At 39.1% G+C, this 25,897-nt stretch overlaps 8 protein-coding genes across 11 annotated transcripts; 6 read left to right on the top strand and 2 right to left on the bottom strand.

Annotated features, from left to right (window-relative positions):
* Window positions 1-727: 727 nt before the first annotated feature.
* LOC101310434 (SPX domain-containing protein 4-like) lies at window positions 728-3,016 on the top strand. The gene is made up of 3 exons (XM_004304235.1): window positions 728-1,312; window positions 2,040-2,205; window positions 2,344-3,016. Exons 1-3 carry the CDS (start codon window positions 1,007-1,009, stop codon window positions 2,823-2,825), a joined length of 954 nt encoding a protein of 317 aa, XP_004304283.1. The 5' UTR covers window positions 728-1,006; the 3' UTR covers window positions 2,826-3,016.
* A 1,190-nt stretch (window positions 3,017-4,206) lies between these two features.
* LOC101293223 (putative F-box/LRR-repeat protein 23-like) lies at window positions 4,207-4,734 on the top strand. Its single transcript, XM_004306082.1, has one exon. The coding sequence runs from the start codon at window positions 4,207-4,209 to the stop codon at window positions 4,732-4,734; it is 528 nt and encodes a 175-aa protein (XP_004306130.1).
* Window positions 4,735-5,377: 643 nt separating this feature from the next.
* LOC101310141 (phosphate transporter PHO1 homolog 9-like) lies at window positions 5,378-9,208 on the bottom strand. Its single transcript, XM_004304234.1, has 13 exons — window positions 8,680-9,208; window positions 8,260-8,569; window positions 8,123-8,171; window positions 7,959-8,030; window positions 7,726-7,855; window positions 7,472-7,592; window positions 7,104-7,362; window positions 6,925-7,029; window positions 6,782-6,826; window positions 6,533-6,682; window positions 6,142-6,420; window positions 5,913-6,052; window positions 5,378-5,791 (listed from the first exon to the last, which is right to left on the bottom strand). The coding sequence occupies exons 1-13, from the start codon at window positions 9,206-9,208 to the stop codon at window positions 5,692-5,694; spliced, it is 2,289 nt and encodes a 762-aa protein (XP_004304282.1). The 3' UTR covers window positions 5,378-5,691.
* Window positions 9,209-10,281: 1,073 nt separating this feature from the next.
* On the top strand, window positions 10,282-12,434 carry LOC101309853 (transmembrane emp24 domain-containing protein p24delta9-like). The gene is made up of 4 exons (XM_004304233.1): window positions 10,282-10,720; window positions 11,035-11,244; window positions 11,633-11,709; window positions 12,183-12,434. Exons 1-4 carry the CDS (start codon window positions 10,517-10,519, stop codon window positions 12,325-12,327), a joined length of 636 nt encoding a protein of 211 aa, XP_004304281.1. The 5' UTR covers window positions 10,282-10,516; the 3' UTR covers window positions 12,328-12,434.
* A 650-nt stretch (window positions 12,435-13,084) lies between these two features.
* LOC101292923 (pentatricopeptide repeat-containing protein At1g74630-like) lies at window positions 13,085-14,625 on the top strand. Its single transcript, XM_004306081.1, has one exon. The coding sequence runs from the start codon at window positions 13,085-13,087 to the stop codon at window positions 14,546-14,548; it is 1,464 nt and encodes a 487-aa protein (XP_004306129.1). The 3' UTR covers window positions 14,549-14,625.
* Window positions 14,626-16,298: 1,673 nt separating this feature from the next.
* On the bottom strand, window positions 16,299-18,565 carry LOC101308988 (uncharacterized protein At5g39570-like). 4 transcript variants are annotated; one of them, XM_004304230.1, is made up of 3 exons: window positions 17,432-18,565; window positions 16,773-16,775; window positions 16,299-16,669 (listed from the first exon to the last, which is right to left on the bottom strand). In XM_004304230.1, the coding sequence occupies exons 1-3, from the start codon at window positions 18,524-18,526 to the stop codon at window positions 16,592-16,594; spliced, it is 1,176 nt and encodes a 391-aa protein (XP_004304278.1). In that variant the 5' UTR covers window positions 18,527-18,565; the 3' UTR covers window positions 16,299-16,591. The 4 variants fall into 4 exon arrangements, with proteins under 4 accessions (XP_004304278.1, XP_004304279.1, XP_004304280.1 ...); XM_004304231.1 differs by lacking the exon at window positions 16,773-16,775; XM_004304232.1 differs by having other exon boundaries at window positions 16,668-17,546; window positions 17,589-18,565.
* Window positions 18,566-21,014: 2,449 nt separating this feature from the next.
* On the top strand, window positions 21,015-24,192 carry LOC101308696 (pectinesterase 31-like). The gene is made up of 6 exons (XM_004304228.1): window positions 21,015-21,404; window positions 21,486-21,590; window positions 22,086-22,163; window positions 22,542-22,729; window positions 23,087-23,260; window positions 23,697-24,192. The coding sequence occupies exons 1-6, from the start codon at window positions 21,159-21,161 to the stop codon at window positions 23,857-23,859; spliced, it is 954 nt and encodes a 317-aa protein (XP_004304276.1). The 5' UTR covers window positions 21,015-21,158; the 3' UTR covers window positions 23,860-24,192.
* A 470-nt stretch (window positions 24,193-24,662) lies between these two features.
* LOC101292624 lies at window positions 24,663-25,794 on the top strand. Its single transcript, XM_004306080.1, has 5 exons — window positions 24,663-24,881; window positions 24,952-25,035; window positions 25,145-25,294; window positions 25,381-25,581; window positions 25,702-25,794. Exons 1-5 carry the CDS (start codon window positions 24,663-24,665, stop codon window positions 25,792-25,794), a joined length of 747 nt encoding a protein of 248 aa, XP_004306128.1.
* Window positions 25,795-25,897: the final 103 nt, after the last annotated feature.

Below are 25,897 nucleotides of genomic sequence, written 5' to 3'. Positions count from 1 at the left end.
TGGTGTATTACTGGTGTCCATAGAATATTTACACCCACAGAAACAAACATAAAAATCAAGATGGTACTTACCAACAAAAAGGGAAAAGAGCCAAATTAGTACCCACAAGAAATGCACTTGCAGGTTTGAGACAAACATAAAAATCAAGATATGCGCCAAACCAGTACTTATCAACAAAAAGGGAAAAGAGCCAAATTAGTTCCCACAAGAAATGCACTTGCAGGTTTGAGGTTGAGGTTGCACGTTTCCATTGTCAGTCATTCAGGATTGAGGTTACAGGTTTGCTCTCAAGATGGTGATGTAGCGTAACCAAGCTCTCACTTAAAACTTTTAGTAAAAAAAAAAAAAACAGAAAAAGAAATGCACTTGCAGATACGGCGCGCTCTGCCTCACTTCCTAATAGAGTAAAAATCTTCAAAGGGTATTTATACTTGCACATTTACCTTACAAAGTTGCTACTGAGTTTCATCGAATTTGTGTTACTTCACGTTCGCGTCTAATCCTTTAGAAAGTTTCCGAAATTGCTTCTACATTTATAAGTAAAAAACCTAATCGCCTCATGGTTCGTATCAAATTCTTTTCATTTCAAAAGAAACAAAAACATTTTTATTAAACTCGGACCTAGGTACAAATACTAGAGATCGTTACAAGAAGTCAGCCACGATCAAGAGTCAAGCGACTCAAGCCCTTATAAAGTAACAGCTTAGGGGTTAGAGAGTATCATTTAGATCCTTTCAAAATCATAACGTACGTTTTAAATAATAAAGAGTTCCGATCATACTTGTATCTGGTATTAACACGAAATTAACCAATAAATACACTACACCTGAAATACATAGGTCGACACATTGCACCCATCCACTTCCTAATATGCCAAATTCCACCCTACCCTTTTTGGATTCCCTCAAACTTTACATCATCATCAAACAATGCGAACCATGATTACCACCACTGGTTTACACACATAAACAACACAAAACCCAGTTGGTGAAAATTGAAGAAGGCAATGAAATTCGGGAAGGAGTTCACGAACCACTTGGAGGAGACAATCCCGGAGTGGAGGGACAAGTTCCTCTGCTACAAGCTTCTCAAGAAGCTCCTCAAACGCTTGCCCACCTCCACCGTCGATGCTCTGCCTCACCCTTTTAATCTCAATCAACGGCTCTCCGACGCCGACGCCGGTGGTGGGACCGGTCCGAGCCGGCCGTTGGGGGAGCTGCAGGATTGGTTCGTCAGGATTCTCAACGACGAGCTTGAGAAGCTCAACGATTTCTACGTTGATAAAGAGGAGGACTTCATTATTCGCTTCCAGGTTGTTACTTTTTTTTTTTTTTTTAATAAATTTGTTGGTTTGATTTTGATGCATGTGAAAACTAAGAATTGTGAGATTGAATTGAAATGGGTGATTGACAGATTTGATTTGCATGTTATGGGTATTGATAAAGTATGAATCTTTTTCTCTTTGTTGAAATTTGATGAGATTTGGAGTGATGCATTATACATAGGGAATGAAAAATATGCAACTTTTGCTGATGTAACAAATTTTGAAGGAATGAGAATGAATATTCATGTGGGGGAGTGAGTTTCTTGCAAAATGACAGCGACACGGGTACGGATTTATGTGTTAATTCTGGGCTGTTCAGTGATTGATACTAATGTTAGGAGTGGAATTAGGGGTGAGACAGATACAGTTTCACCGGAACAATATGTTTCTGTAAATGTTGTGGGTGGGGAATACTGTTGAGTGGCAATAGAGCAGAAAAAGAGTTCTAGAAATGGTTGAATATTTAGTGAGAGATTTTCTCATGAATCAGTAGTAGAGTTTTGGGAGTAATTAGTTTGTATTTGTGTCCTGTGGTCCTTTTTCTTTCCTTTTCTTGATTATCTGATTACGTTTGGTTGAAGCCCTACGATATTAAATGTGTCATCTTTTAAGGGTCTGCTTGGAGGCTATGAGCCAACTACTGGTCATTGCATGCCATTTATATTGCAATGTTATATTTACTTCTTTTTCGTCTTTTATACTGCATTAATAACAGGAGCTGAAGGGAAGAATCGAGGTGGTTAAAGAAAAGAGCAGCAAAGGTGGGGTTTTTACTTCAGAGAGTGAGTTCAGCGAGGAAGTGATGGACATTCGTAAGGACTTTGTCACCATTCATGGAGAGATGGTGCTTCTCAAGAACTACAGCTCGCTAAATTTTGCAGGTACATTTTTTCTTTCTGCTCCTATATTTAACTTGACTACAGGAATGGTGTCTTACTGTGCTCTTTTATTCCAAGTCTATTATCTGGTGAGGTTTAAGTAGTTGGCTATTGCTAAAACAGTTGTATCTACTTTAATAGGGCTAGTCAAAATTCTAAAGAAGTATGATAAACGAACTGGAGAATTGTTGCGTCTACCTTTCACACAACTTGCTCTTCGTGCGCCTTTCTTTACAACACAACCTCTCACGATGCTTGTCCGTGAATGTGAGGCAAATCTTGAGCTTCTCTTCCCATTGGAAGCAGAAGTCATTGAATCTACCCCAAATATGCAAGACAATTCCAAACCACAATTGAACAGTTTGGCAACTGTTGCATCTGACACACCTTCAAACCAGGAGGCAAATGTGGATATTTACCGTGGAACAATTGCTGCAATGAGAGCCATACAAGGTCTTCAAAAGGCAAGCTCGACTTGGAATCCATGGTCAATTTCAAATCACTTACGAAATCAGGATGATGAGAGTACTGGAGCTATCACAGCCGAGAACTCTGCTTCAAACTCTGTAGCTACCTTGCACAGTGAGGAGGAGGCCGATGACGAGGATAACCAGTCAGTTTAATAGTTTTCATCGTATTGGTTGATTTTGTACATTCTTCGTTTCACTTCTTGCGAGTCGTAACACATTGAAATCTGTTTGGCAGGCTCTGGCAATAATTAGAAAGTTTTTCGTAGAAAGATTTGTTTTTTTTATTCGAAGGACATACTGATTTTATTGTAAATAATCCTAAATATAATAAAGAAATTAAGTAAAAACTGTTGGAGATGCTTTTAAATATGTAGATTTCTTTCAAAAAGATGAACAAGCTTTAGACAATGTTCGTCGTACTTTTCTAATAGAAAACCCGGGTTGCAACAGGATTCTCATTCCTAAAACAATTAGGATACTTCTACACCCTTTGCCCTAAAAAAACGTTACATGAGCCCAAAACACAATGGGCAACCAAGAACAAAACTACCGGAACTTGACTGACCTTCCCGAAGACATCACCGTTTCGATATTATCGCGGCTGGGAGTGTACAGACAAAGCAAACGCAAACCCCCCAAATCCTTACTTTTGTTATTTGCTAGAGTTAACAGCAAGTTAACTGTGGTTTAGACAAAAAAAAAAAATTGGTGGAAGAATAATATATCAATTGTTACGGCCTTTGGAATAGATAGAAAGTTCAGATTTTATGAAATTAAAGTAAATTCACTCTCCTCACTTTAGAGGAGCCGGAGTTTTGCAATTCATTTTAGATACTTATGCAGTTTAGGGGTTTTTTTTGTTGTCATTTTTAGATACTTTTGTCTTCAATTTGAAAAGACTGAACCCTAGCAAACTTTTGCAATTCATTTCAGATACTTTTTTTTATTATCAAGAAGAGCTAACTTATGCAGAGAGGTAAATTTTGAAATCCCAGTCACAATAGGATTCTTATTCCTTAACAATAAGTATACTTCGGCGGAAAACACTGTGGCCTATAAGAACGGTACATGCTGCATTATGTTTCCTTTACAAACTTAATTAGCTCAAAAACAGAAGACAAAGTTGTATTCGATGAACCGAAACAAAAAAAAGACCACCCACCACCCCCACCCCCCCCGAACTGGCTTGACCTTCCAGAAAGCCTCACCGTTTCCATATTATCACGGCTGGAAGTGATCGAGATTCTGAAGACAGCTCAGAAGGTATGCAGGACCTGGCATCGAATCTGCAAGGACCCAATGATGTGGCGCACCATCAACATATGCGATATTTGGGTTTATAACAACTCCACATCATGGCATAAGAATGCAAAGAAGATGGAAAAGATCTGCCGCTACGCGGTTAATCGTGGCCGTAGCAATGTCGTCGATATAAGTCTCGAGAACTTGGGCTCCGATGGCCTCCTCTGGGATATCACTAGCAGATCGAAGAAAATCAGACGCCTCCGTCTGGTGTTACCTAATATAACACATAATGGTGGCTTCCAAACTTCCTTTGTTAGAGGAACTTGAACTTTCTTGCAGTGCATACACAACTGAAGCTCTTGAATCCATCGGCAGGCACTGCCCTCTTTTGAAGTCACTGAAACTGAACAAGCGACATGATATTCCATATGTCCGGGACGGGTGTAAACTTGCCCAACGACACCACCATTATCAGGTTTTTGGAAGTAAGAAGAGTAGCAAGGGATTACATGATGATGGTGATGCACTTGCTATAGCAGGAACAATGCATTGTTTACAAAAGCTCCAGATATTTGGAAATGAGGTGACTAACATGGGATTACAAGCCATACTTGATGGTTGTCCACGTCTTGAGTCACTTGATCTGCGTCGTTGTTACAATCTTAAGGTGGAAGGATATTTAGAGTTGAGATGCCTTCAACGAATTAAAGAGTTGCGGCTTCCTGATGATTCTACAGATGACTATGAACTTGTTTCCACAGATGAAATTGTTTACGAACTATACCGGACTTCTTATAGAAATAGAACGTCTATATGACGTTATTATTTTAGAACCCATAGAACATTATTCTTTTCCAAGTTAATCAAAACGTCTTCATTTTAGAGTTATATATCTTTTCGGTATGCCACAAATATGAGGGTCATTGATGCCCCCTTTGTTAATTGGTGTTTGTTAGAATACATGGACTTTGGATGGATTAATATTGTTGGGAAAAATAATATAATGGAAGTAACAACTCAAACCACACAAAGGATAAATATGCAAAGATGTAAAAGATAGAGGAAATGGAACACCAGATATAACGTGGTTCGGCAATGTGCCTACGTCCACTGGGCAGCAATAACAAGAACTTTCACTATGAAATAATGGGTACACGAGATACACAACTTCAAGAACACTACTTAAAGGAAACCCTCTCTCACACTTGTTTTGCTACCAACTACTCTACACTCTCAACTTGGAGTGGACACTCTTCTCTACTTGGAAGATGAAGGTTTGAGATGGATGAGATGCTTGGAATGAGCAAATGACTCTCCTTTTATAGGCTAAGAAGGAATCATCTAGACCTCTCATTAGTGCTCTCCCAATAAATGGTACTTCATGAATCTTCCTGTAACTCATGCCTTGACTATAACTCCAAAATCATCCATGTTCTTTGTGTAACTCATGTAACTTATGTAACTCATGAAACCTTTCATTACTATTTTATTTATTTTGGTCTGGATATTATAACAAATATTTCATACAATGAAAGCTCATGCAAAAGCAGAAAAAACGGGAACTGTGGCCAAAATGATTCGATGCCAGAAAGGGCAATGGATCTACAGGCTACAACTTTCATGCCAAGAGCAAAAGAAACGCTAATCAAGGCTGGTTGAAACAATGTGGGGCATTTTCGTTTTCATTCTGCCGATTTCTCTACCTGTTGCTATAGTACTTTCTCGTATTAATTTGCTACTTTCTCCTGTCATCTCTCTTCTATGGTATAAATGTTTATCTGCTCTTGCCTTCATCATGATAATAGTTGAAAGGTAGGGGTACAGACTTGAATGCTCGATACTTCCCAACATTATTCAAGTGCTCATTCTCCAGCCTGTTCAATAATAGAACACAAATGCTTTGCATTATTTCAAGTTGTAATTTAGTTTTAGCTTTGACCCCCTAAATTGGTGAGATAATTGAAGACTGAAGGCTGAAGGGGAAGTAAAACATACCGGAAGAAATTCCAAATGCCACGGCGAATTATTTCTAAACAGGCAACTATTGCAACCAAGGCTGTTCTATGGATGTATGGTGCTTCCCGAAATCCTAGTACTGATTGCATCCAAGCAAGTCTGAGTAGAACATTTAACACCTGCAGTTCACAAAAATTAGTGTCGAATGAGAAGGAAAGAGTGAAAGAAATGATGGTAGTAGAGCAATTTCAGAGAATATAGTCCCTACCATGGCTACAAAGTAAACACTTTTGTTTGGTATAAGGAGTTTATCTCTGAGCCAACGGTTTTCAGAATTCCGTTGCAGGAGACCCCAATCTATCACAATATCCCAGTAAGTACTGACAAGCGTTGCAACAATTGAGCTAGTCATAGCTAGGATCTTCCATGTCATCCCTTTTTTCATATCAAAACTTGTTCTCATGGCAACTGCGACAATTGTTGAGAAGTATTTCAGCCCATTTAACCCTTGCATTCCATCTTTCTCCTCCACCAAGCGTCTCAGACACTAGAACAAGGGAATGCACGCAGGTAAAACCATACAATAGACAAAGAAGCCTAAACAATAGACTGTGATTGTGTCATTGCTGCATAAAACTTGAGTTTTGACTAGCGAATACCTGAAGGGAACGAATCCAATATGGGATAATTGCTACAATGAAGTAGAAAGTTTTGTATACATTGCTGTCTAGGCAGTTGTGTGATCTTTTTAAAAAGTCCCCCCAACCATAATAGCAAACATAGAATTCCAGACTCCTGAAGGCCTGAACCTGAATGTTACGTGGCATTGAGTTGATTGTTGTGAGAAAACTACATAATGTCATCAATAGAAGTATATTATGTTATTAGGAGGTTCGAATCCTAACTACCTGGCTAGTAAGCTGATCTGCCAAGAAAAAATCAGGGAGGGTAACCTACCAAAAAGAACAGAAAAAAATTTAGTAGCTACACTTCAGTATATTTGGCTACTATGTCTAAGTTGTCTAAGTTGAAGAAATTTAACTTCAAATACCTTGTACAGAGGAGCACAAACACAATGTACTACAGCTTGGATGAGGAAAAAGCGGCTGGAACGATACATTATGTTGAAAGGACATAAAATTATACCAATCACAACCTGCAAATGTGATATTAATCAATAATGATCATAAAGCAAGTTTTGATGTTAATGATTTTTGTCTGAATTCTTACGATGACTAGGCCCAAAGGGACTAATTCTGTCCAGGCTTCGAAGGTTTTTGTTCTTGGGTCCATCTCCATATCCAAATTCGAGAGAACACCAGCCAATGCAAGAACTGCAAGGCCGGAGCTCATGAGGAAAGACTGTCTGTACCCCAATTCTGTGCCTTTTTTGAAGCCGAAGATGAATGAATAATTTACTCGGTATCGCCTCCAGTAATATATGTTTGCTGAGAAGACGACTATATGAAGGACTATGAATCCAAACAAGCTGGAAAAAAAGTTCCAGAAAAGTTTTACTTTGAACCCAAACTCAACCATATATGTAACTGACTAGTGAGCTTATACTTCCGCCATTATTACACAAAGTAAACTCTAACCTGTAAAGAGGGAATATGTTTTCCATGTACAGGTCACGCCCTTCACTTTCAAGGAGACCTCTTGCATGTATAAGCACTATAATGGCTACTACAAGAGCAACTGAACACCCAGAGAACAGTCCTGTAGATCAAGAACAGTAAAAATATCATCAACATCTAGTTTTAAGTTCCTCCTCAACATTGACACCTCAAAAGGTTTGTAAAATATTCGACACTGACTGGTACATTTGCTTCTGTGGACAATCTGTTCTTACCCAAGAAAAATGTACTTCTATGCTTCTCCCTTCGGGCTGTTGGTCTTAATGTCTTCATTCCTTTTCTGTGGTTTCCGTTTGCGAAGTGCTTTATGAAGGTAGTCTCCACCCTTTCCATAAGCCTAGTAACCTGTGAAGGCAAAAAAAAAAAATGGTTCACTATGCAAATTTCAGACGGGGATCATATATATCTCTTGGCTTGATAGTAGACAAAAGGTTGAAGAATAACTAACATCATCACACGTCCCAAGATAAGAGGTTTCCATCATGTGCAAGTGAACCTTTGATGCATTCCTCGAAGTGATCTGCAATAACACAACTGCAAGTAATTACTAATAGGCCTCGGAACATATGGCATCTGGTTCAGATTGATGAACTGGAAACAAAATGAGCCAACCTTGTCATGCTTCTTCATGATCTTTGAGAAAGCCAATTGGTTCAAGAAACTGTTGCATCCATATTTAGCAAATGTTAGTCATACACCCTACTGCATAAAACGAAAGAGCTGAAATCTAGTTTTTGTTCTAGCAGTACCAGTAACTTTTCAAAAGCCGAAGCTTTTGGTAGAACTCACTGAAAGCCTGTTTCATTTGCTCTTCTGCTTTCCTCAGTTCCTTCTTGCTGAACAAGTCTTGTTTGTCACTGTTGAGGCAGCCTTTCAGAGTTGACCTCGGAGTTTTGGGCGTGACATTGATCTTTACATGTTCAAGAATCTCCAGTTGAGGAGGTTTAAATCCCTTAATACCTCCATTGGCTTCCTGCTTTCTAGTTTTTGGTTCATTCTCTCCTCTCTCCAAATTTTCCAACGTCTCTACTTCCTCAATCACATCCATATGCTGCCCTCCTTCACAATCAAAACCCACATTTAAAAACTCTATGAATTAAACAAGAAAGCAAAATCCAATACACAATACATACCAATTCCAATGAAAAATCATATCATCAAAGTATTACCTGCTCTTCTACCATTGATGGGATGAACAGCACAATTTGGACCATCCCCAAAATCCACCATTGGATTATCAACCTTGAGCCTCAGAGCAATCAAAGTATCCATCTGCCTACTCAACTCATCAGCCTCCTCCACCACTTCTTTCACCTTCATCTTGTAAAACCTCACCACTTTGTTGAACTCATCATCAAGCCTATTGAAAAACTTAACCTCATACCCTCTTTCCTCATCCGAGACCGTCACAAATGTATGGTACCTCCCATCCTCCCCGTCTTCACTAACAAGAATCTCCTCATCCTCTTTTGCCCTCGGAGACTCCCTATGCCGACTTGTCAGCCCACTAAAGGCCCTGTAAAGAGAAACCCTTCTATTCAAAGCTGAACCATTTGGAGTTGAAGCCATTGATGTTGGTGTTCTGGTCTGTACAAAACGCAAGAGGTCTTTCAAGAGAGCCTTGAGTGAGTTGTAGTCCAAGTAGGCTTCTTGCCATTCCGGCACCATTTGAGACACAAACTCCTTCCCAAACTTCATCTTCTTCCACTCTGAAAATCACCACTGTAGTCAGATGAAGCTAAAGCTCAAAATGATAATGACAGAAACAAATGATGAAAGCAAAAGACGTGCCAGTATGGAATGTTGGTCACACACCACGTAGAGTACCACACTTTATATCTCTGTCAATTATGCCTTATTGGAAGCTTCTGTATAAAGATTCACCCTTTGTTTCCTTCTGTCTCTGTTGTGTTCATGTACTTAAAAAGGTTGGATAAACAATGTGAGGTTGGCAAGAAAATCAAGTGAATATTGAATTGGGTACCTCAAATCACGGTCTATGTTTCCCAAATCCCACATTAATACTATAAAAAGATTTATATAATGCAAAAGATTGTCAAAGATTACAGCTTTAACTTTTGTTCAATAGAAATTTCAGATGAATCAGCTAGGTGAAGATGATGGATACATCATACATGATACATCACCATGTACTGGATATGAGCTGATTCCCATTTATGGTTAGGTCTATTTTCTGGGACAGTTCGACACTAATAATTAGAGTTGTTCAACTGTCTTTTTATGGAGGCCAAACGCGATAACCAACTGGAGTATAAGCATTATGAATGCATGTACACGGTTTGAATAGGGTCTTAAAATTTCTATTCTAGCACGTCTTCTTTGAGTTATTTCTTTTCCTAAACAGAAATAAACAGAGGGATACAACAAGTTGTGTCTCTAAACTAATGTAGAATGTGTTTACTACGAAATCACTATGAAAATTTGTTGACCAACGCTTTCTTTGATATACAGTATGTAGGAGTTCTTAGTTCACTCAAATAAATGCATACATCTATAAAATTTTAAGCTCTCGTTTGGTGCATACTTGAAAAAAAAAAAAAAAAGACAAACAATAATGAATTTCGTGAAACTTTTAAGAGATAATTTATTCATAAAAACGTAAAATCTGAACTAAAGATCGAAAAATTAGTCTAAAAATTAATTAGTTTCGTGCTATAAAACTAACAAGTTAGTTCAAGAGCGCTACTCAAAACATGTCGTAGAAGCTAATTTCATCCTTTTTCTAAACACAAAAATCAAACAAACTCATTACTCATACATGAGCTGACATGTCAAGACATCATTTGTTCCCGGAAATTGACACCACATGCTTTGAAATCAGTCAGTTAAACAAACACAAACAGATCTCCTCCGTTTGGAGTCTTTCTCTCTACCGAGAAGCTCAAACTCCGATCAACAAACACTGTCCTCGATTCTCCACATTTGTCTCACCCCAAATCAGACCCTCATTGTTTCATCTCATTGGAACCCTGAGTTTCTGACACAATGTCGCAAATATTGATCTGTACAATCTTGACATTGGGGTTAATGTCAACAATGGCGGTTTCTATGCGGTTCGAGCTTCAATCTGGCCAAACGAAATGCATCTCAGACGAAATAAAAAGCAATTCAATGACTGTGGGCAAGTACTCTATTGTTAATCCCAATGAGGGCTTTCCTCTTCCTGATTCGCACAAGCTTACTGTCAGGGTAAAGTAAACCTTCCAAACCCTCCAATGCGTTTCTGGGTCTGTGTTTATATCTACATTCTTATAAAAATGAGAATTGGGTTCTGTTTTGAGACCTTTTGTATTTGGGTTTTCTGTTTAACCTTGTTTTGGGAGATTGGTGAGATAAAGGTTTGATTTTTATTGAGGCAATGCAGGAAATGAATGTGGAAAGTGATTCAAATGGTTATAGTGTTGTGTGTTGTGGATGAATGTGGAATTGGGTTTGTTGAGTGGTTATGTAAAGTTTGTATCTTTGGGAATGTTTTGGAGGTTTGATGTGGTGTTTTGTTGCAGGTGACCTCACCTTATGGGAATAATTATCACCATGGGGATCTTGTGGCTTCGGGTAATTTTGCCTTCACTGCGGCGGAGACTGGTGATTATTCGGCTTGCTTTTGGGTAATTGATCACAAGCCAAAGGCCACGGTGATTATTGATTTTGACTGGAAAACTGGTGTTGCTGCCAAGGACTGGTCCAAGGTTGCCAAGAAAGGGCAGATTGAAGTAAGCAAAATTTTGTCATACGCTTGCATTCTTGTTCTTGGTGTTCTTCCCTTTACTTCGAAATTTTAATGTGAAGGAAAACTAGGTTCTTTACAGAATACGAATGTTGATCATCGACCGAGAGTGTGAACTGTGAAGCACAAATGTTTTCATCTGTATAAATCTGATACATTTACAAAACACACTAAGTAATTGCAATTGTAAGCAAGTGAGCAACATGGAGTCTTATTGCTACAGTAATAGTTCTTAAAGCATTAGAATTCAAACATTGAAATATGCGTGCGAATCAGACAGAGTCCACAATGTACTCAGATCATGTGCTAGCTTTAGTGATGGAAATTTATGGTTTTATGTGTTTTGCTGATATTATTTTCATTCCTTGTGCTAGCTGATGGAACTTGAGCTTAAAAAACTGTTTGATACTGTGATGGCCATTCATGATGAGATGTTTTATCTTCGTGAAAGGTACATAATCAATGAAACCTATAGTGTACTCGATTAAACTTTTCTTTCTATAAATCTTCCTTTTGTTTTTGGTTTTGCCATTAGACTGGTGCTTATAATTTGGTTCTTCATTTGGCTTCACTATGACTACCTGATTTGTTGCCTATCATAATTGGTTTTTGGGTAATAGATCTTAGTTCTTTGATTTAAATCTCTCCTTTCAGATTGGTACTGTTTGGTTTACGAGGAAGGTAAGACATAGGGTTATCTTGAGATGGAGTGAAACTTGATTAGATTTTGTAGTCTGCTTCGGGGTTTGTCAGGATTATAGTGGAACAGCACCAACATTTTTCATCTTTAGAAGCTTTTGCTTATTTAATGAATGATTCAAAATATTTGACACCAGTTCTTTTGATATCCCTAGATTGAGAAGTATTTGCTAGTTCTTTGTTTTTTTCATTTTGTCTGTCATTTTCTGGTCTTGGCGGTTTCAGGGAGGAAGAAATGCAACAACTTAATCGATCAACTAACTCCAAGATGGCGACGCTTAGCTTCCTTTCCCTTGTAGTTTGCTTGTCTGTTGCTGGTTTGCAATTATGGCATCTCAAGATGTTCTTTGAGAGGAAGAAGCTCCTCTAGTTCCACCATTTTGCCACTTGTTTAACTCATTCGTGCTGCAGTTATATAGAATTATAGATCCTGTTTTCCTTTTCAGTAATATGAGGCCAAATTTTGAAAGTTCGGCAGTGGTTGATTCTACTGAGAGAGGTTAGCTGCTAGAAAAGGATTTTGGATCGTAATACACTCTTATACTTCGTTTTTTTTGAAACTAGCTTTATATACCTTTCCACTCTTACAGAGCAAGGAAACTAACTTGTCACAAAATCTGTAGTCTTCATTGTTATTCAAGCTACTGACTTCTCTATATTTCCTTGCACTTTCAATATTGTCAACACCTCATATATATGGATAATTTCATTTTCTTCTTTTTTTTGTAACAATTTCGTTTTCTTCTTTAACCAAGCAATCATAGATAATTCATTTTCTTCTTTAACCAAGCAATCATATTGAATCAACATAAAAAAGCAATCATTAATTTAAAAAAAAAAACATACAAAAGAAATGGTGGAATGGACATGAAGATTGTGTCTGTCATATGTCGTAAAGATTATGTCATTCGACGAGTGAGAAATTGTCCATCATCGCTATGATTATGTAATTATGTTAATTTTTAAATTTTATTAATACGTGAGATGACGTTAATATTTTAACTCTAGTATATTCTGCTTATAAAAAATATGCAACTAAAACAATGTTACTCCTAGTTATCTACTCTACATAAGTTCACAATTTCAAGTAACGTTACAAAGAGCCTTAGGCAAGTGAGATCAAAGCAATGCAACAACAATGGCAAGCAAGCCTGAGTTCCAGGCTCGCTTCCATGGCCCAGACCTGTCTCTCCATGAGACAGCTCAAGCAAATCCACGCCCGCGCAATCCTCTCCAATCTCCACAACCACGCCGTCGTCCTCGGCAAGATGTTCCGCTTCGCCGCGGTCTCACCCTCCGGCGACTTAAACTATGCCCACCAACTGTTCGATCAAATGCTCCAACCAACCACTTTCTTCTACAACCTCCTCATCCGGGGTCACTCCAAAAGCTGGTCCCCGTGGCTTTCAGTGGTTCTATTCAACAAGATGAGACTGAACTCAGTCGATCCGGATGAGTTCACCTTCACATTTCTGCTGAAATCGCGTTCGAATATGAGAGTGAACATGGGAAATGATGAGATACATGGGGCTGTGATGAAGTCTGGATTTTCTTTGCACTTGTATGTGCAGAACTCGTTGATTCATTTGTATGCGGGGAGAGGGATTCCCAGTGCGGCTAGGAGAGTGTTTGATGAGGCTGTGGCTGCTGATGTTGTGTCATGGTCGGGTTTGGTTATTGCTCATGTGAGGGCCAATGAGTTGGATTTGGCAAGGCGGGTGTTTGATGAAATGCCTGAGAGGGATGTTGTTTCGTGGACTACCATGATATCGGGGTATTCACAAGCTAAGTGTTCAAGGGAAGCGCTCACGTTGTTTTGGAAGATGAATTGTGAGGGAGTGATGCCGGATGAGGTTACGATGGTGAGTGTGATATCAGCCTGCACGGATTTAGGAGATGTTCAGACCGGGATAAGCATCCACCGGTTTATTGAGGAGAATGGATTTGCTTGGATGGTTTCGCTCTGCAATGCGCTGATTGACATGTATGCAAAGTGTGGGTGCATGGACCGAGCATGGCAACTGTTTGATAGCATGAGCCAGAAGAGCTATATTACATGGAATTCTATGATTTCAGCTTGTGCAAACCATGGCAATGCTGATGATGCATTTGGGTTGTTTGAGTGTATGGTTAGTGCTGGTGTTCCACCTGATGGGGTCACATTCTTGGCCCTTTTAGTTGCTTATACACACAAAGGGTTGGTGGATGAAGGGCTCAGGCTATTTGAGAGAATGCAAAGGGAGTACAGAATCGAGGCTTGCATTGAGCATTATGGGTGTGTGGCAGATATGTTAGGCAAGGCAGGGCGATTGGAGGAAGCATACAGATTAATTAGTCGCATGCCGATTCCAGGTAACGATGTTGTTTGGGGAACACTGCTTGCAGCTTGTAGATCTTATGGCGATGTTGATATGGGTGAGAAGGTTGTAAAGAGGCTAATAGAGCTGAAACCGGATGAAGGTGGATACTATATTCTCCTTCGCGATATTTATGTTGCAGCAGGAAGGATGGCAGAAGCTAATGATATGAGGCAGACAATGATGGATAATGGTGCTAGTAAGACTCCCGGAAGAAGTTGGGTCGGAGCATAAGGCTTACATCCAAATGCTTCCGCAGAACTGCACATACCTACCTCCTGCATTGATGGTTATGGATCTTAGAGACCAAGATGGAAATTGAATGAATTCAGCAGCTAATGTGGAAAACTGACTACCAAGGATACACAGGAAATTAGACCAAGATTCAGAGACTTTATAATCAAACATTCAAACAGGAGTAGCAATTCAGGATGCCTTGGTCATCAAACATAGCAGTGCAGAGCTGGATGAAATGCAGCCCGAGTCGAAGAGTTGAAGATTGCTAGCCAGAGGAACTATTGCCGGGTAGAGATGAACGTTCATCAGGACGGGAAAGTACATTTAACTGTTGAAGTTTCATATGGTGTTTGTCAATCTTCAGAGGTCAGCCATTCCAAATGGAGATAAAGAGCCAAGTTTCAGAACAAAGTATGGCGATTGTACTATACTGGGGAAATGGGTATAGAGTGTATACGGATAGTGGGCATACTCAAAGATTAAAATATCGGTATCGGTAGATATATCGGTTCGTTGAAAAAAGGAGATTTCAGATATATCGGGGAAACCCGGGAAAAAAATATCGGTATTTTGGGAAGAATTTTTTTTCTGAAATATTTAATTTATTGGATTTATATATAAATATTACAAATATCAACTTCATCTACATCCAGAATGAGAATCTAGGTTGTTGATAAGAGTCATAAGACACACGCTGATCCACAAAAGTACAATAATCAGACCAAGACATATGACTCATATAGTACAAATTATAGTGTTGAATATGATAATTATATATGTCTTTGGAGCTGCCGACTGTTTCCCTTATAAGTGGATAGTAAGGATGATGAAAACTGGATGACTAATCACTGACTTCCGCGCATTGATTATAGCCATAAACATTATAGCCATATTGATTGTTGCCTTCTTGGGATTCATTTGAGGTTCCAGTCTCACTATCTAAACTGATAGAATCAAAACTTAGCGCAACTGAAGCAACATCTTGATCATCATTTGGACCTCTAGTCCTCATCCCATACATGGTATCCTCTTGCGCTCCATACCTAGTACTTCTATAGCCATGATCATGGGAGACATGATCGTAATTTTCTTCAGATGAAAAATTGTTCAATTCACCAACTGTAGAAGATTGTCCATATACAAACCCGGTGCCAGTATTTCCACCACCTTTTCCGCTTCCACCATCTTCATCATCATCTGAACTATCCGGAGTTGCTATGCCGCCCCATGCATCATCACTGTCTAAATTATCTTCTGGGTTTCCAACAACTTCTTCAGATAATACCCTTTGTACGTTGATTCCATTGGCAGTTGCAGTTTCAAGTCGAGACCACCACTCGTCATTGGGATACACCTCGAGGGAATTAGTTACTTCTCTTCCGGATAACATTTCAATTTTTTACAGATATTTTTTTAATATGTCAGTGATATATCAAAAATATCATAAATGTCAGAGATATTTCCTAAATATTGGTGATATTTGAGGATATTTCCTAAATATCGGGAAAATATCGTAGATACGATGGAAGATAAGATTTTGACCCCTAAAAATATATCGGTCATTCGAAAAAGGGAGATATCGGAGGATATATCGGATATATCGCAGAGATTTTAATCCTTGGGCATACTATGTACTTCAGTCTATAAAGTTTAAATTATGGCACCTCAAAATCTTGATCATAGTCCTATATCTTCTGCTTCTGTGTTCTTCATAAATGGAAATGTCTCAAGTCCATATAACACAAGTGAAACAATGGGGCATCTTATCTAAAATAATTGCATATGATAAAGGACACTCCCCAGAGGTCTGGGATTTTATTTCGAAACAAAACACACATACTTGAGTTTGAACAGGCAAATGCCTTAGAGAGAGTTTAGAAACTCACACATGTAACATAAAGTCACTCAAAGGAATCCAAACATGTAACATAAAGCCACTTAAAGGAATGCAAAGTCGTAATATAATCCAAACACGCATCAACCCGTATTTAGGAGCTCAATATGGCCTGAATCCCATCAATAAGATGATCAGTATTCTGATCATTCATCATCATAGCTCTTACGATGGTGGTGGCGACGTTCCTTTTTCTCTTCATCATCATCTGAGTCGTCATTTCCCTGCCATAAACAAAAAATGAGATCAAAATAAGAGAAAAGAACTACAATGAAGGAAAAGGAAAGAGCGGACATTTCCATTTGTTCTACCAGAAACCCAACTAACATTCTGCGTTTATCTGTATACATCTATTAGATTCTGCAGCCAAGAGGATTTGCAACAGACTCGATGGTTTTCAAGAATAATTTATCCAAAGAATCCAGACAATAAAGTTGTTCAGGACATAGAAACATAACAGACCAATAGTCATTTTAAAGCTTGTTGAGACACGATTGAGAACAAAATGTTCCTTGGAACTGCCTACAGCTATTATCAAGTTCAACTAGTAAAAAGAACAGAGGAACAAGAAACCTCAAGGGAAAGGAAAATGTGTCTGACAGAAAATCGCATCAATTGATGATCAAACCATCATAATTCAACTCACGTGCATTGACCAAACTCTAAGGTCTAATTCCTTCATAAAGTCATATACAATCTTCAACTGAATCATATAAGGCAACATGTCGCTGATGTAAACTGCTACATTAGTCTATATATAAGACGTTGCAAATGTACTATACTACTAAGTACATAATTCACTGTTAACAAGCTATTTCCTGATGAGCTAACTCTACGCCTCAACACCCCAATACTCCAGAAGTTATCTAAGGAAACTCATCAAGAACAGGAAATGCAGACACTAATGTGCAAAGCAAAACACTAACAACACAAACATTATGAAGGCGCAAAAACTGTAAAGGACATTTAAAGTCTGAGATTCTCACATATTTCTTGCGGCCATAGCCCTCTCCACCATGTCCCCGACGATGCTCAGAGTCCTCATCATCACTACCACGCCTCTGATGACGACGCTCAGAATCCTCATCATCACTGCCACGCCTCTGATGACGGCGCTCAGAATCCTCATCATCACTGCCACGCCCATAGCTAGGCTTAGGCTTGCGGTACTCCTGCTCCTCACCTCTTCCATAACTCGGCCTCCCGAACTCCTCAGTCTCAGGTGTCTCATAGCCAGGCCTGCCATATTTAGGCCTCCCATACTCCTCAGTCTCTGGCGTCTCATAGCTACTCGGCCTCCTCGGCGGCTCCTGATACTCACTCCTCCCATAACTAGGCTTCTCCTCAGTCTCCTCCTCTCCATAACCACCAGGCCTTCCAAACCCAGGCCTCCTCGGCGGTGATGAACCACCGCTCTCCTCCTCTCCATAACTCGGCTTCCGGCCATAACCTGGCCCGCCTTCAAACTCGGGTTTCCTTCCATATCCGGATCCAAACTCCGGTTCCGGCGCTTCGTACTCCGGTTTCCTCCCATAACCCGATCCAAACTCCGATTCGGGCGCCTGATATTCCGGTTTTCGCCCGAAACCCGATCCAAAGTCCGATTCAGGCGCCTGATACTCCGGCTTTCGCCCGTAACCGGATCCAAACTCCGATTGAGGCTCCTCGGATCCATACTGAGGCCGACCGGGCCTGGATCCATACTCCGATTGAGGCTCCGCGGATCCATACTGCGGCCTACCAGGCCTAGATCCATACTCTCCTCCACCTTCACCGCCGTCATGATCGGGTCTTCCACCTCCACCGAATCCGGGTCGCGGCTTGCGACGCTCGTAGCTGCTGTACTCGTTGTTGAGAGCCTCGTCGGCGTAGGCGGAGGGCTCTCTGTAGGAGGAGAGATCGGGGCGTTCGTAGTCGTCCTGGTCGTCGGGGGCGGAGGAGCTGGGGTAGCAAGTCTCCTCGGAAGGCGCGAGGGGGCGGCCGTAGGTGAGGGCTTGGTCGTATCCGCCGCCGTAGGGGGTCGGATCGTACTCGTCGAAGTCGTGGACTTCGTCTTCGCGATTGTGCGAGTAGTACGGCATCGTTTTGGGGTGATCGGAAATTGTTGAATTGATGAGAGAGACAGTGTGGAGTGGGATTTTGGGGGAGGGATTTTTATAGTGAGGATTTTGTATTGCCGCGCCATGCTGGACCTTTGGTGAAAAGACACGTGGTGAGCTTATCTGGATCTGTAATGACCGATAATTCCGAAAAAATACAATTATATCGATAAAAAGGAAAGGGGAAATAGAAATAGAAAAAGGAAACCGTCTATACTCGATGTTTATGTCGGCAAAGATAGACGCGAAATTAAACATTAAATTGTTTTTTTTTAAATAAATAAATAAATCATGCTCTTAGTAAGTGCTCTAATCGACGGATCTTGATACCATTGTAAATTTATTTAATTTTTAAAATTTGAAACATTTTAAGAAAGAATCGTGTCAAGATTTTAAAATATATCACTTGTGATATTTCTTAAAAATCATTTTTTTTATAAGGGTGAGAATGTAGGGTCGAGATTATTTCAATGAAAAACAACATTGGCAATATGTTGTAACATCGTATCTCGGCCAAAACGTGTAAAACTTTGCCGATATTATATACTTTCTTCAAATGTATGTAGTCTCATAGTATTAATGTGTCATTAAGACTAAGATTCTACAGATCCTTTTCAATTGACGATAGTCACGACACTCTAAAATCTTAAACAAATTCTTTTTACGGTTGTATTTCTAATTTTTCCATAGATAGGGTCATAACTTTCATTATAAGTAAATGTCCACAAACACTCCATTGTTTCGACAACCCAAATGGGGACTGCTTAATGTCCACAAACACTACATTATGTCTTGGTTGATCTTGATCATACAGTCAATAGCGAGCATACAAATAATGTCACACATGAGATAACCAAATGCCTCACTAGGTGCATCCCCAACCACCTAGACACTCAAGTATTTGAAACTTGGAAGATCAAAACGAAGTAATGAAATGATACAGGTAATTACTGGTTGGTCTTGCCCATGCCGATGTGATCGAGGATAAGCGTCTCTAACAACAAACGGCTCACTAAGTTAGTGGGATTAACATTCGCCGATATCATTACATTTCCTGGTCATGAATATTTTGCATTACAAAGATGATCAAGTTTTCCATTATGGTTCCTCAAACACAAGTTTGTAACAAGTGTTAGAGAGATATGGTACCTTGTAACAATCAATGAGTTTAACAGGAAATAATGTAACAAATGTACATGGGATATGAAATTATAACAAAACGAATTGAACAAGTGTCGTCAATGAACACCACCGGGGCAAAGACATTCCGGTTGACGTCCGTCATTGAATTGCTCCGTTGCTGCTACAACACGACGTGGATCGCCACCATCTTGAGTTTTTCTGGTAATCATTACACTTAATAGTCAGTTAAATTCATTCAATGTATATTTCTAAATTGCAATGCAAGTAGTTAATGTAAGGTTTTGGTTCTCAGTTCTTACTTTCTTACGACCATAGGCTCCTTCACCAGCCAGAGTACGCTCTTCCTCCTTGTTAGATTCACCAGAACTCTCTTGGCTTTCTTGTGGTTTTGTTTGTTCTTGATCTTGTTTCACATATGAACTTTCAAGCTTTGTCTCATGTGATCGTCGGATATAACTTTTGTATTCAGATTTCAACTTGTTTTCTTCATATGCCTTCGTGTCTGATGACTCGAACTTTGGTGAGTCGTAGCTGTTATCATTTGCCGAAGATGCCGAGTGATGATAACATATCTCTTCCGTGGGCGGTAGAGGACGTCCGTAAATCAATCCCATGTCGTATCCACCTTCATACAGTGTTGGATCATACGAATCAAAGTCGTCAGCCCCATCCTAATTCGATGTATAGTATGTGTGGTAATGCGTCATCAATTTACAGCTACAAAGATAACGATGATACAAATTTTTGTTTACAGATTTTGACAAGAAGAAAAGAATGTGAGATCGGCTCTTGAATTTTCAATTTCTATGGACAATGAAAGTGTTGACAAAAGCAACACCTACAAAATTTGCGCTGGGTCATTATTAATTTTTTGTCTAAATTGACATTGATATGTGAAATTTACGTGTAGACGTTACTATTTATAGAGAAAGCATATAAAATGGATCAACTTTACCAGATAACATGACATGTTATTTCTAATTACCAATGTTTTACACATAAATACGCATCGCAAATGAAATTAGAATCAAATTTGCCAACCAGCAAATTTGATGACCACCATGACCATCCAGTTACAACCACCCATATATGATAATGATCAACTCTCTCTCTCTCTCCCCTTATCTCTCTCTTCTTTTTTATTGGATGGTTATTACTCGTAATCAAATTTGCTAATGAAATTATAATAATTTTGATAGTTTAGAATATTGTTTAGTTATTTACTTCTAGAATTTAGAAAATGAAAATGAAAATGGAGTGCAAGATTCCAAGGACCATGATTGACATTACTCATCTGTATAAATCGGTCCCTGTCAGGTCTATCTCTACGTCTTATCTCCGCTATCGATCTCATCGCCCCAAACTCTAACATGCAAGTCAAGACAGTCTCTAAAGTCCACCTCCTATTTTTAGAAACTCACTTATAAACAACACACCCACTTCTCATCGTACTCACATTAACCCCCTCAAAATGTCGGCCTATGTGTCAATAACTGTGTCACAGGACGGCTCCGGTGACTATCTCACCGTACAGGAGGCCATCGACGCCGTGCCTCTATGCAACACGTGTCGCACTGTGATTCGTATCAGTCCCGGCACCTACCGGCAGCCGGTGTACGTCCCCAAGACCAAGAACCTCATCACACTCGCGGGTCTGCGCCCGGAGGAGACTGTGCTGACGTGGAACAACACCGCCACCAAAATCGAGCACCACCAGGTGAGGCAGTGAGGTTTCGGTGCTATTGAGTTGGCGTTGTGACACGTGTTGGGGTTGAGAGGTTTTGGGTTTTTGTTGCAGGCTTCTAGGGTGATTGGGACTGGGACTTTTGGATGTGGGAGTACAATTGTGGAAGGAGAGGACTTCATTGCTGAGAATATCACATTTGAGAATTCTTCTCCTGAGGTAAAGCTCAGTTCTTGGTTTGAAATTGGTTTCATTTGATTTAAGAATGCTTCTTTTGATTGCGTTTTATTAATTTTAGTGGTGTGTTAAGCATTTAAGGTTTTGGGATTTTGAAGTTTGTACTTTGTAGTTTATGGTTATGATTGGTTAATTGGTTTGAGTTTGATTCCATTGCTAGTTGTTCATTTTGGTTTAAGTGTGTTTTGAGAATTTTAGTCAGGAGAGAAAGATGGAGAAATTATGATTGAAAAGAAGAGAGCTTTTTCACTTCTTTTATACTGGTTGGATGTGTAGGCAGAAAAGGTTGAAATCTACAAAATCTAACAACATGCGGATTGTTTCTATCTGAATGGAGAGAACTTGAAAGTGTGAGAAATGATGATGTGAACTGGAGTAACTTTAGAACCTTCTGCTTTTCTCGTATCATATTCAAGCTTTGAACCTTATAAGTTTTTCTGCATTGCATATGACTTTTTCTCTGTTTCCCTTTGGTAGGGTTCAGGCCAAGCTGTGGCAATTAGAGTAACAGCGGATCGGTGTGCCTTTTATAACTGCAGATTCCTTGGATGGCAGGTATACTCATTATTTCATAGTGATGGATAGATCATAGACTTCATGAAACACTTATGTACAAATTGCAGGCAACCCTGTTGTTCTTCTTGCTTGGTCTGTTTTATTTAATTTGCTGCTTTATCTTATTATTTGCTTCCGCTAGTTGAGTGTTTCTTTATGGGAGTGGGAGGAGATCCATTATTTGAGAGTTATTCTGTAAAAAAAAAAAAAAAAAATTACCTGCTGGATCTTTGCGTATGACATCTGGTTATGACGGTAACCTAGATGTTTGCATCTGTAGTGCACTTGCTTGCAATGGACTCTTTCATTTATGATAAGTGAGTGTAGTAATCACTACAATTGATTTCTTTTATTTATTTATTTTCAATTTTGACACAGGATACACTGTACTTGCATTATGGAAAGCAGTATTTGAAAGATTGTTATATTGAAGGAAGTGTAGACTTTATTTTTGGTAATAGCACAGCTCTTTTGGAGCATTGTCATATCCACTGCAAGTCAGCAGGTTTCATAACTGCGCAAAGCAGGAAATCATCCCAGGAGACAACAGGATATGTGTTCCTAAGGTATGCAGGCACTAGTTTTTTTGGTTTCTTTTTTCTTCCCCAAGTTATCGACTCTTTGAGTATTTTGATAGGGCAGTTAGATTTTTCTTCTGTTTCATTACGACTTGCAATCTTGAGATATGTTTTCAGAATCCAGATGATGTTTGGAGAAGAAAATAGCTTGAGTGATTGAAAGCACTTTAGTTGCACTATACCGTGTTTTAGTTGCAAAGTAATTATATAGCAAAAATCCTGATCTAAGTTAATTGTCTGGTGTTTGCTTTTTAATCTTTTATTATTATTATTATTATTTTGCTTTAAATCATTACCGTTCTTTTCTTGTTCTTTATTGATGAACTATCTGTTGAATTAGTGCAGATGTGTAATAACTGGAAATGGAGGTGCTCCATACACATTACTGGGACGACCATGGGGACCTTTTGGAAGAGTGGTCTTTGCATTTACATATATGGATGCATGCATCAAACATGTAGGCTGGCATAATTGGGGCAAAACAGAGAATGAAAGAAGTGCTTGCTTTTATGAATACAGGTATGTCATGTTTGTATGGTACTTCAACTTGAGAGAGCCTTGAATATTATTGGTCTGAGCCAAATACAGGCGTGACATGATCAAACATGTGGTGAGATTGTAGATAATTCTGTACTCTAGACTAGCTTGTTTAGTAATGGACTTGAGTAGTTGGGAAGAGACCATACATAACACGAAACAGAGCTTAGAATATATACATTTACTCTAAATATTTGAGTTGTTCATTGTTTTGTCGTACAAATATTAACTGAAATGTTTGTGCTTTTCTTTTTGGTGGAAAATAATATTATGCCCTCAAGAGAAAGTACAAAATCTGAACTTGGATGTAGAAAAATATCTTGGAAGTTCTGGTTATTGTTTTCGTTGAAACATTGCTCTCCAAGCGAGGACTTGGAGTAGAATTTGATAAAGTTGCATTATTGAACCAATATTGCAGGTGTTTTGGACCGGGTAGTTGCCCATCAAATCGAGTGACATGGGCTAGAGAACTGGTAGATGAGGAAGCAGACCAGTTCCTCCAGCATTCTTACATCGACCCAGACCCCCAAAGGCCTTGGCTTGCTCAGAGAATGGCCCTAAGAATACCATATTCTGCATAGAAGTTTAAATCAGAATTACATGGGGCAGACCCCCAGCAAATGATAAGAGAATATATAGATATCATTCTAGGGTGAGTGAATAAGAAAGCACACAGTTACAGTTTCAATTTTGCTTTGCGAAGATATTGAAGGTATTTCATGGTGTATTTTAATTTAAGCTTCCTAGCAGATGTAAGTGCGTGTATGTTACAGAATTTCAGTTTTGATTTGGCTAAATCAATTTAATGTTGCAGCAGGATTGGTTTTCAGCTTTAAGAAAGTAGTATAAAAACACGGCTCGCTGAATGTGATTTCTGTTCTTTCGAACTTATATCCAACTGATGAAACTTGTGCACTGTGATTTCTGTTCCTCAATTGATTCAGATATTATACGCTGATTGCATTCAATTTTGGGACTTATTTTGTTCAGTAACAGACATGAACTTTTATCCCTTATGTAGTGAAGTTGGGTGGGAAAGGAAACTATATATGTAACAAAACAAAAAAAAAGACACGACTTTGTGTCACTACTGGCCTTTTCATCTTCTTTTGGTGAGGCACATGTTTAGAGTTCAAGAGGCTCATTCAGAGCACGCAGTTGGATATGGTTAGTAGAACTTGCGTTTATAATGCTCATTTTGAGTACACATGTTGCATATGGTTAAGATATGTAGGAGACCTTGCAACTTTCTTTTACTTGCGTCTTGGTCACTACCAGACTGGTATTGGGTTTTTCACTTCTTAGCGGCAACTCTGCAAAACTGTGATATAAACATTAGTCAAGGTAGAAGAACACTCTACAATGCATTTTAGTTGACATGAAAATGGTCGAGGCAGTTACTTCATGCCAACCCTTGTTCGTTCTTGGTAGTGGTATGCGCTTTCGGCCAGAAAAATTGAAGGTGAAGCTGAAGAAGGACAACCGTTGCCATTATGCGAAAGCGGTATTGAATTCCAAACAGCAGCCGAAAAAGGATCATAAGAAGCCTCTAACTGTGAACCTCAGTACCACTATTGATGCACATCTGTATGAGTCTCCTGAGGTATTACTACTCGTATTATCCTTATCTTATTGAAGCACTATATTGTGAATGATGCTACTTTAGCCTGCAGGTTTCATTTGATCAATATATGGAGGATCAACAAAGGGTTGTTAAAGCTATTTTTCCAGGCATAAAAGATCAGCAACTTAAAAAGGTTGCTAATGATATTTTCGAGTTCTATCATTAATAGTGTTTATACTTGATCTGCTTTTGACAGTATTTTAATTGAAAAACAGTTATACTAATCAAATTGATGTATGCAGAAAGAGTGGAGGATTCAAATGCCAACCATGCAATTCTTGTTCCTGTCTATCTACTTTGCATTCTACATCAAGTTAAGATACAAATCCGTGGGAAAAGACTACCCTCCTCATGTTCCTCATCACATTCCCAAGATCATTGAGCTTGAACTTGTAAGCAAATTGTCAAGTATCTTTTGTAGAATTTGATGCACTCAGTATATCAGTGACATGTTTTCATTTCTGTCCTTTTTTCCTAGACAAGATGGGAACTTGGGGGGATATCTGAGGAGTACCTGCCACGTGACTTAAGCGTCTCCCTCAAAGGAACCATATATCCTGATAGAGAGCAAGGAACACAAAGCAGGCTTAGAAGCCACTTTGACATGAACTTGAGCTTCATTCCATCACCTCTACTTGGTTGGCTTCCTCAGAGTGTTATGCAGGGCCTAATAGAAGCGGTTAGTAATTCGACCAACTCCATTTCCAGAAAACTGCAGTATTTGATGATTTTGATGTAGAAATAGCAAGTAGTCATTTCAAGCCGATTGATATTGACTCTATTTTTGTCCTATGGACAGCTGGTTAAGAAAGCCATGGTGGATTCGACATCAAATGCCAGATTGCTTGAAGACTATAACGAATTCAAGGCGGAGAAACTCAAGAAAGTTTAGTGAACTTTTTTCAGTTTAAATAGTTATATAGAACAGATAGCCTATTTCTTATTTGGTGAAAGAATTTGTAAGGTATATCTTCTTACAGGAAAATTCAAAGTAA

Source organism: Fragaria vesca, linkage group LG6 (genome assembly GCF_000184155.1).
Source record: "Fragaria vesca subsp. vesca linkage group LG6, FraVesHawaii_1.0, whole genome shotgun sequence".
Classification (NCBI taxonomy): domain Eukaryota; kingdom Viridiplantae; phylum Streptophyta; class Magnoliopsida; order Rosales; family Rosaceae; genus Fragaria; species Fragaria vesca.
Note: the sequence above shows the minus strand (reverse complement) of the source record. Positions and strands in the feature narration are given on the sequence as shown.

What these genes read in the sequence shown, in the direction of transcription:
- LOC101310434 (XM_004304235.1), top strand. Translation starts at nt 1,007, where the DNA reads ATGAAATTCGGGAAGGAGTTCACGAACCACTTGGAGGAGACAATCCCG. An exon ending in ACTTCATTATTCGCTTCCAG is followed by an intron (nt 1,313 to 2,039) that starts GTTGTTACTTTT and finishes CATTAATAACAG; the next exon opens with GAGCTGAAGGGAAGAATCGA. An exon ending in CAGCTCGCTAAATTTTGCAG is followed by an intron (nt 2,206 to 2,343) that starts GTACATTTTTTC and finishes CTACTTTAATAG; the next exon opens with GGCTAGTCAAAATTCTAAAG.
- LOC101293223 (XM_004306082.1), top strand. Translation starts at nt 4,207, where the DNA reads ATGGTGGCTTCCAAACTTCCTTTGTTAGAGGAACTTGAACTTTCTTGC.
- LOC101310141 (XM_004304234.1), bottom strand. Translation starts at nt 9,208, where the DNA reads ATGAAGTTTGGGAAGGAGTTTGTGTCTCAAATGGTGCCGGAATGGCAA. An exon ending in ATTGGATTCGTTCCCTTCAG is followed by an intron (nt 6,421 to 6,532) that starts GTATTCGCTAGT and finishes CCCTTGTTCTAG; the next exon opens with TGTCTGAGACGCTTGGTGGA. An exon ending in GGCATTTGGAATTTCTTCCG is followed by an intron (nt 5,792 to 5,912) that starts GTATGTTTTACT and finishes ATTATTGAACAG; the next exon opens with GCTGGAGAATGAGCACTTGA.
- LOC101309853 (XM_004304233.1), top strand. Translation starts at nt 10,517, where the DNA reads ATGTCGCAAATATTGATCTGTACAATCTTGACATTGGGGTTAATGTCA. An exon ending in CGCACAAGCTTACTGTCAGG is followed by an intron (nt 10,721 to 11,034) that starts GTAAAGTAAACC and finishes GTTTTGTTGCAG; the next exon opens with GTGACCTCACCTTATGGGAA. An exon ending in ATGTTTTATCTTCGTGAAAG is followed by an intron (nt 11,710 to 12,182) that starts GTACATAATCAA and finishes TGGCGGTTTCAG; the next exon opens with GGAGGAAGAAATGCAACAAC.
- LOC101292923 (XM_004306081.1), top strand. Translation starts at nt 13,085, where the DNA reads ATGCAACAACAATGGCAAGCAAGCCTGAGTTCCAGGCTCGCTTCCATG.
- LOC101308988 (XM_004304229.1), bottom strand. Translation starts at nt 18,526, where the DNA reads ATGCCGTACTACTCGCACAATCGCGAAGACGAAGTCCACGACTTCGAC.
- LOC101308696 (XM_004304228.1), top strand. Translation starts at nt 21,159, where the DNA reads ATGTCGGCCTATGTGTCAATAACTGTGTCACAGGACGGCTCCGGTGAC. An exon ending in GCAGATTCCTTGGATGGCAG is followed by an intron (nt 22,164 to 22,541) that starts GTATACTCATTA and finishes ATTTTGACACAG; the next exon opens with GATACACTGTACTTGCATTA. An exon ending in GCTTGCTTTTATGAATACAG is followed by an intron (nt 23,261 to 23,696) that starts GTATGTCATGTT and finishes CCAATATTGCAG; the next exon opens with GTGTTTTGGACCGGGTAGTT.
- LOC101292624 (XM_004306080.1), top strand. Translation starts at nt 24,663, where the DNA reads ATGGTCGAGGCAGTTACTTCATGCCAACCCTTGTTCGTTCTTGGTAGT. An exon ending in AAGATCAGCAACTTAAAAAG is followed by an intron (nt 25,036 to 25,144) that starts GTTGCTAATGAT and finishes TGATGTATGCAG; the next exon opens with AAAGAGTGGAGGATTCAAAT. An exon ending in AGATCATTGAGCTTGAACTT is followed by an intron (nt 25,295 to 25,380) that starts GTAAGCAAATTG and finishes CTTTTTTCCTAG; the next exon opens with ACAAGATGGGAACTTGGGGG.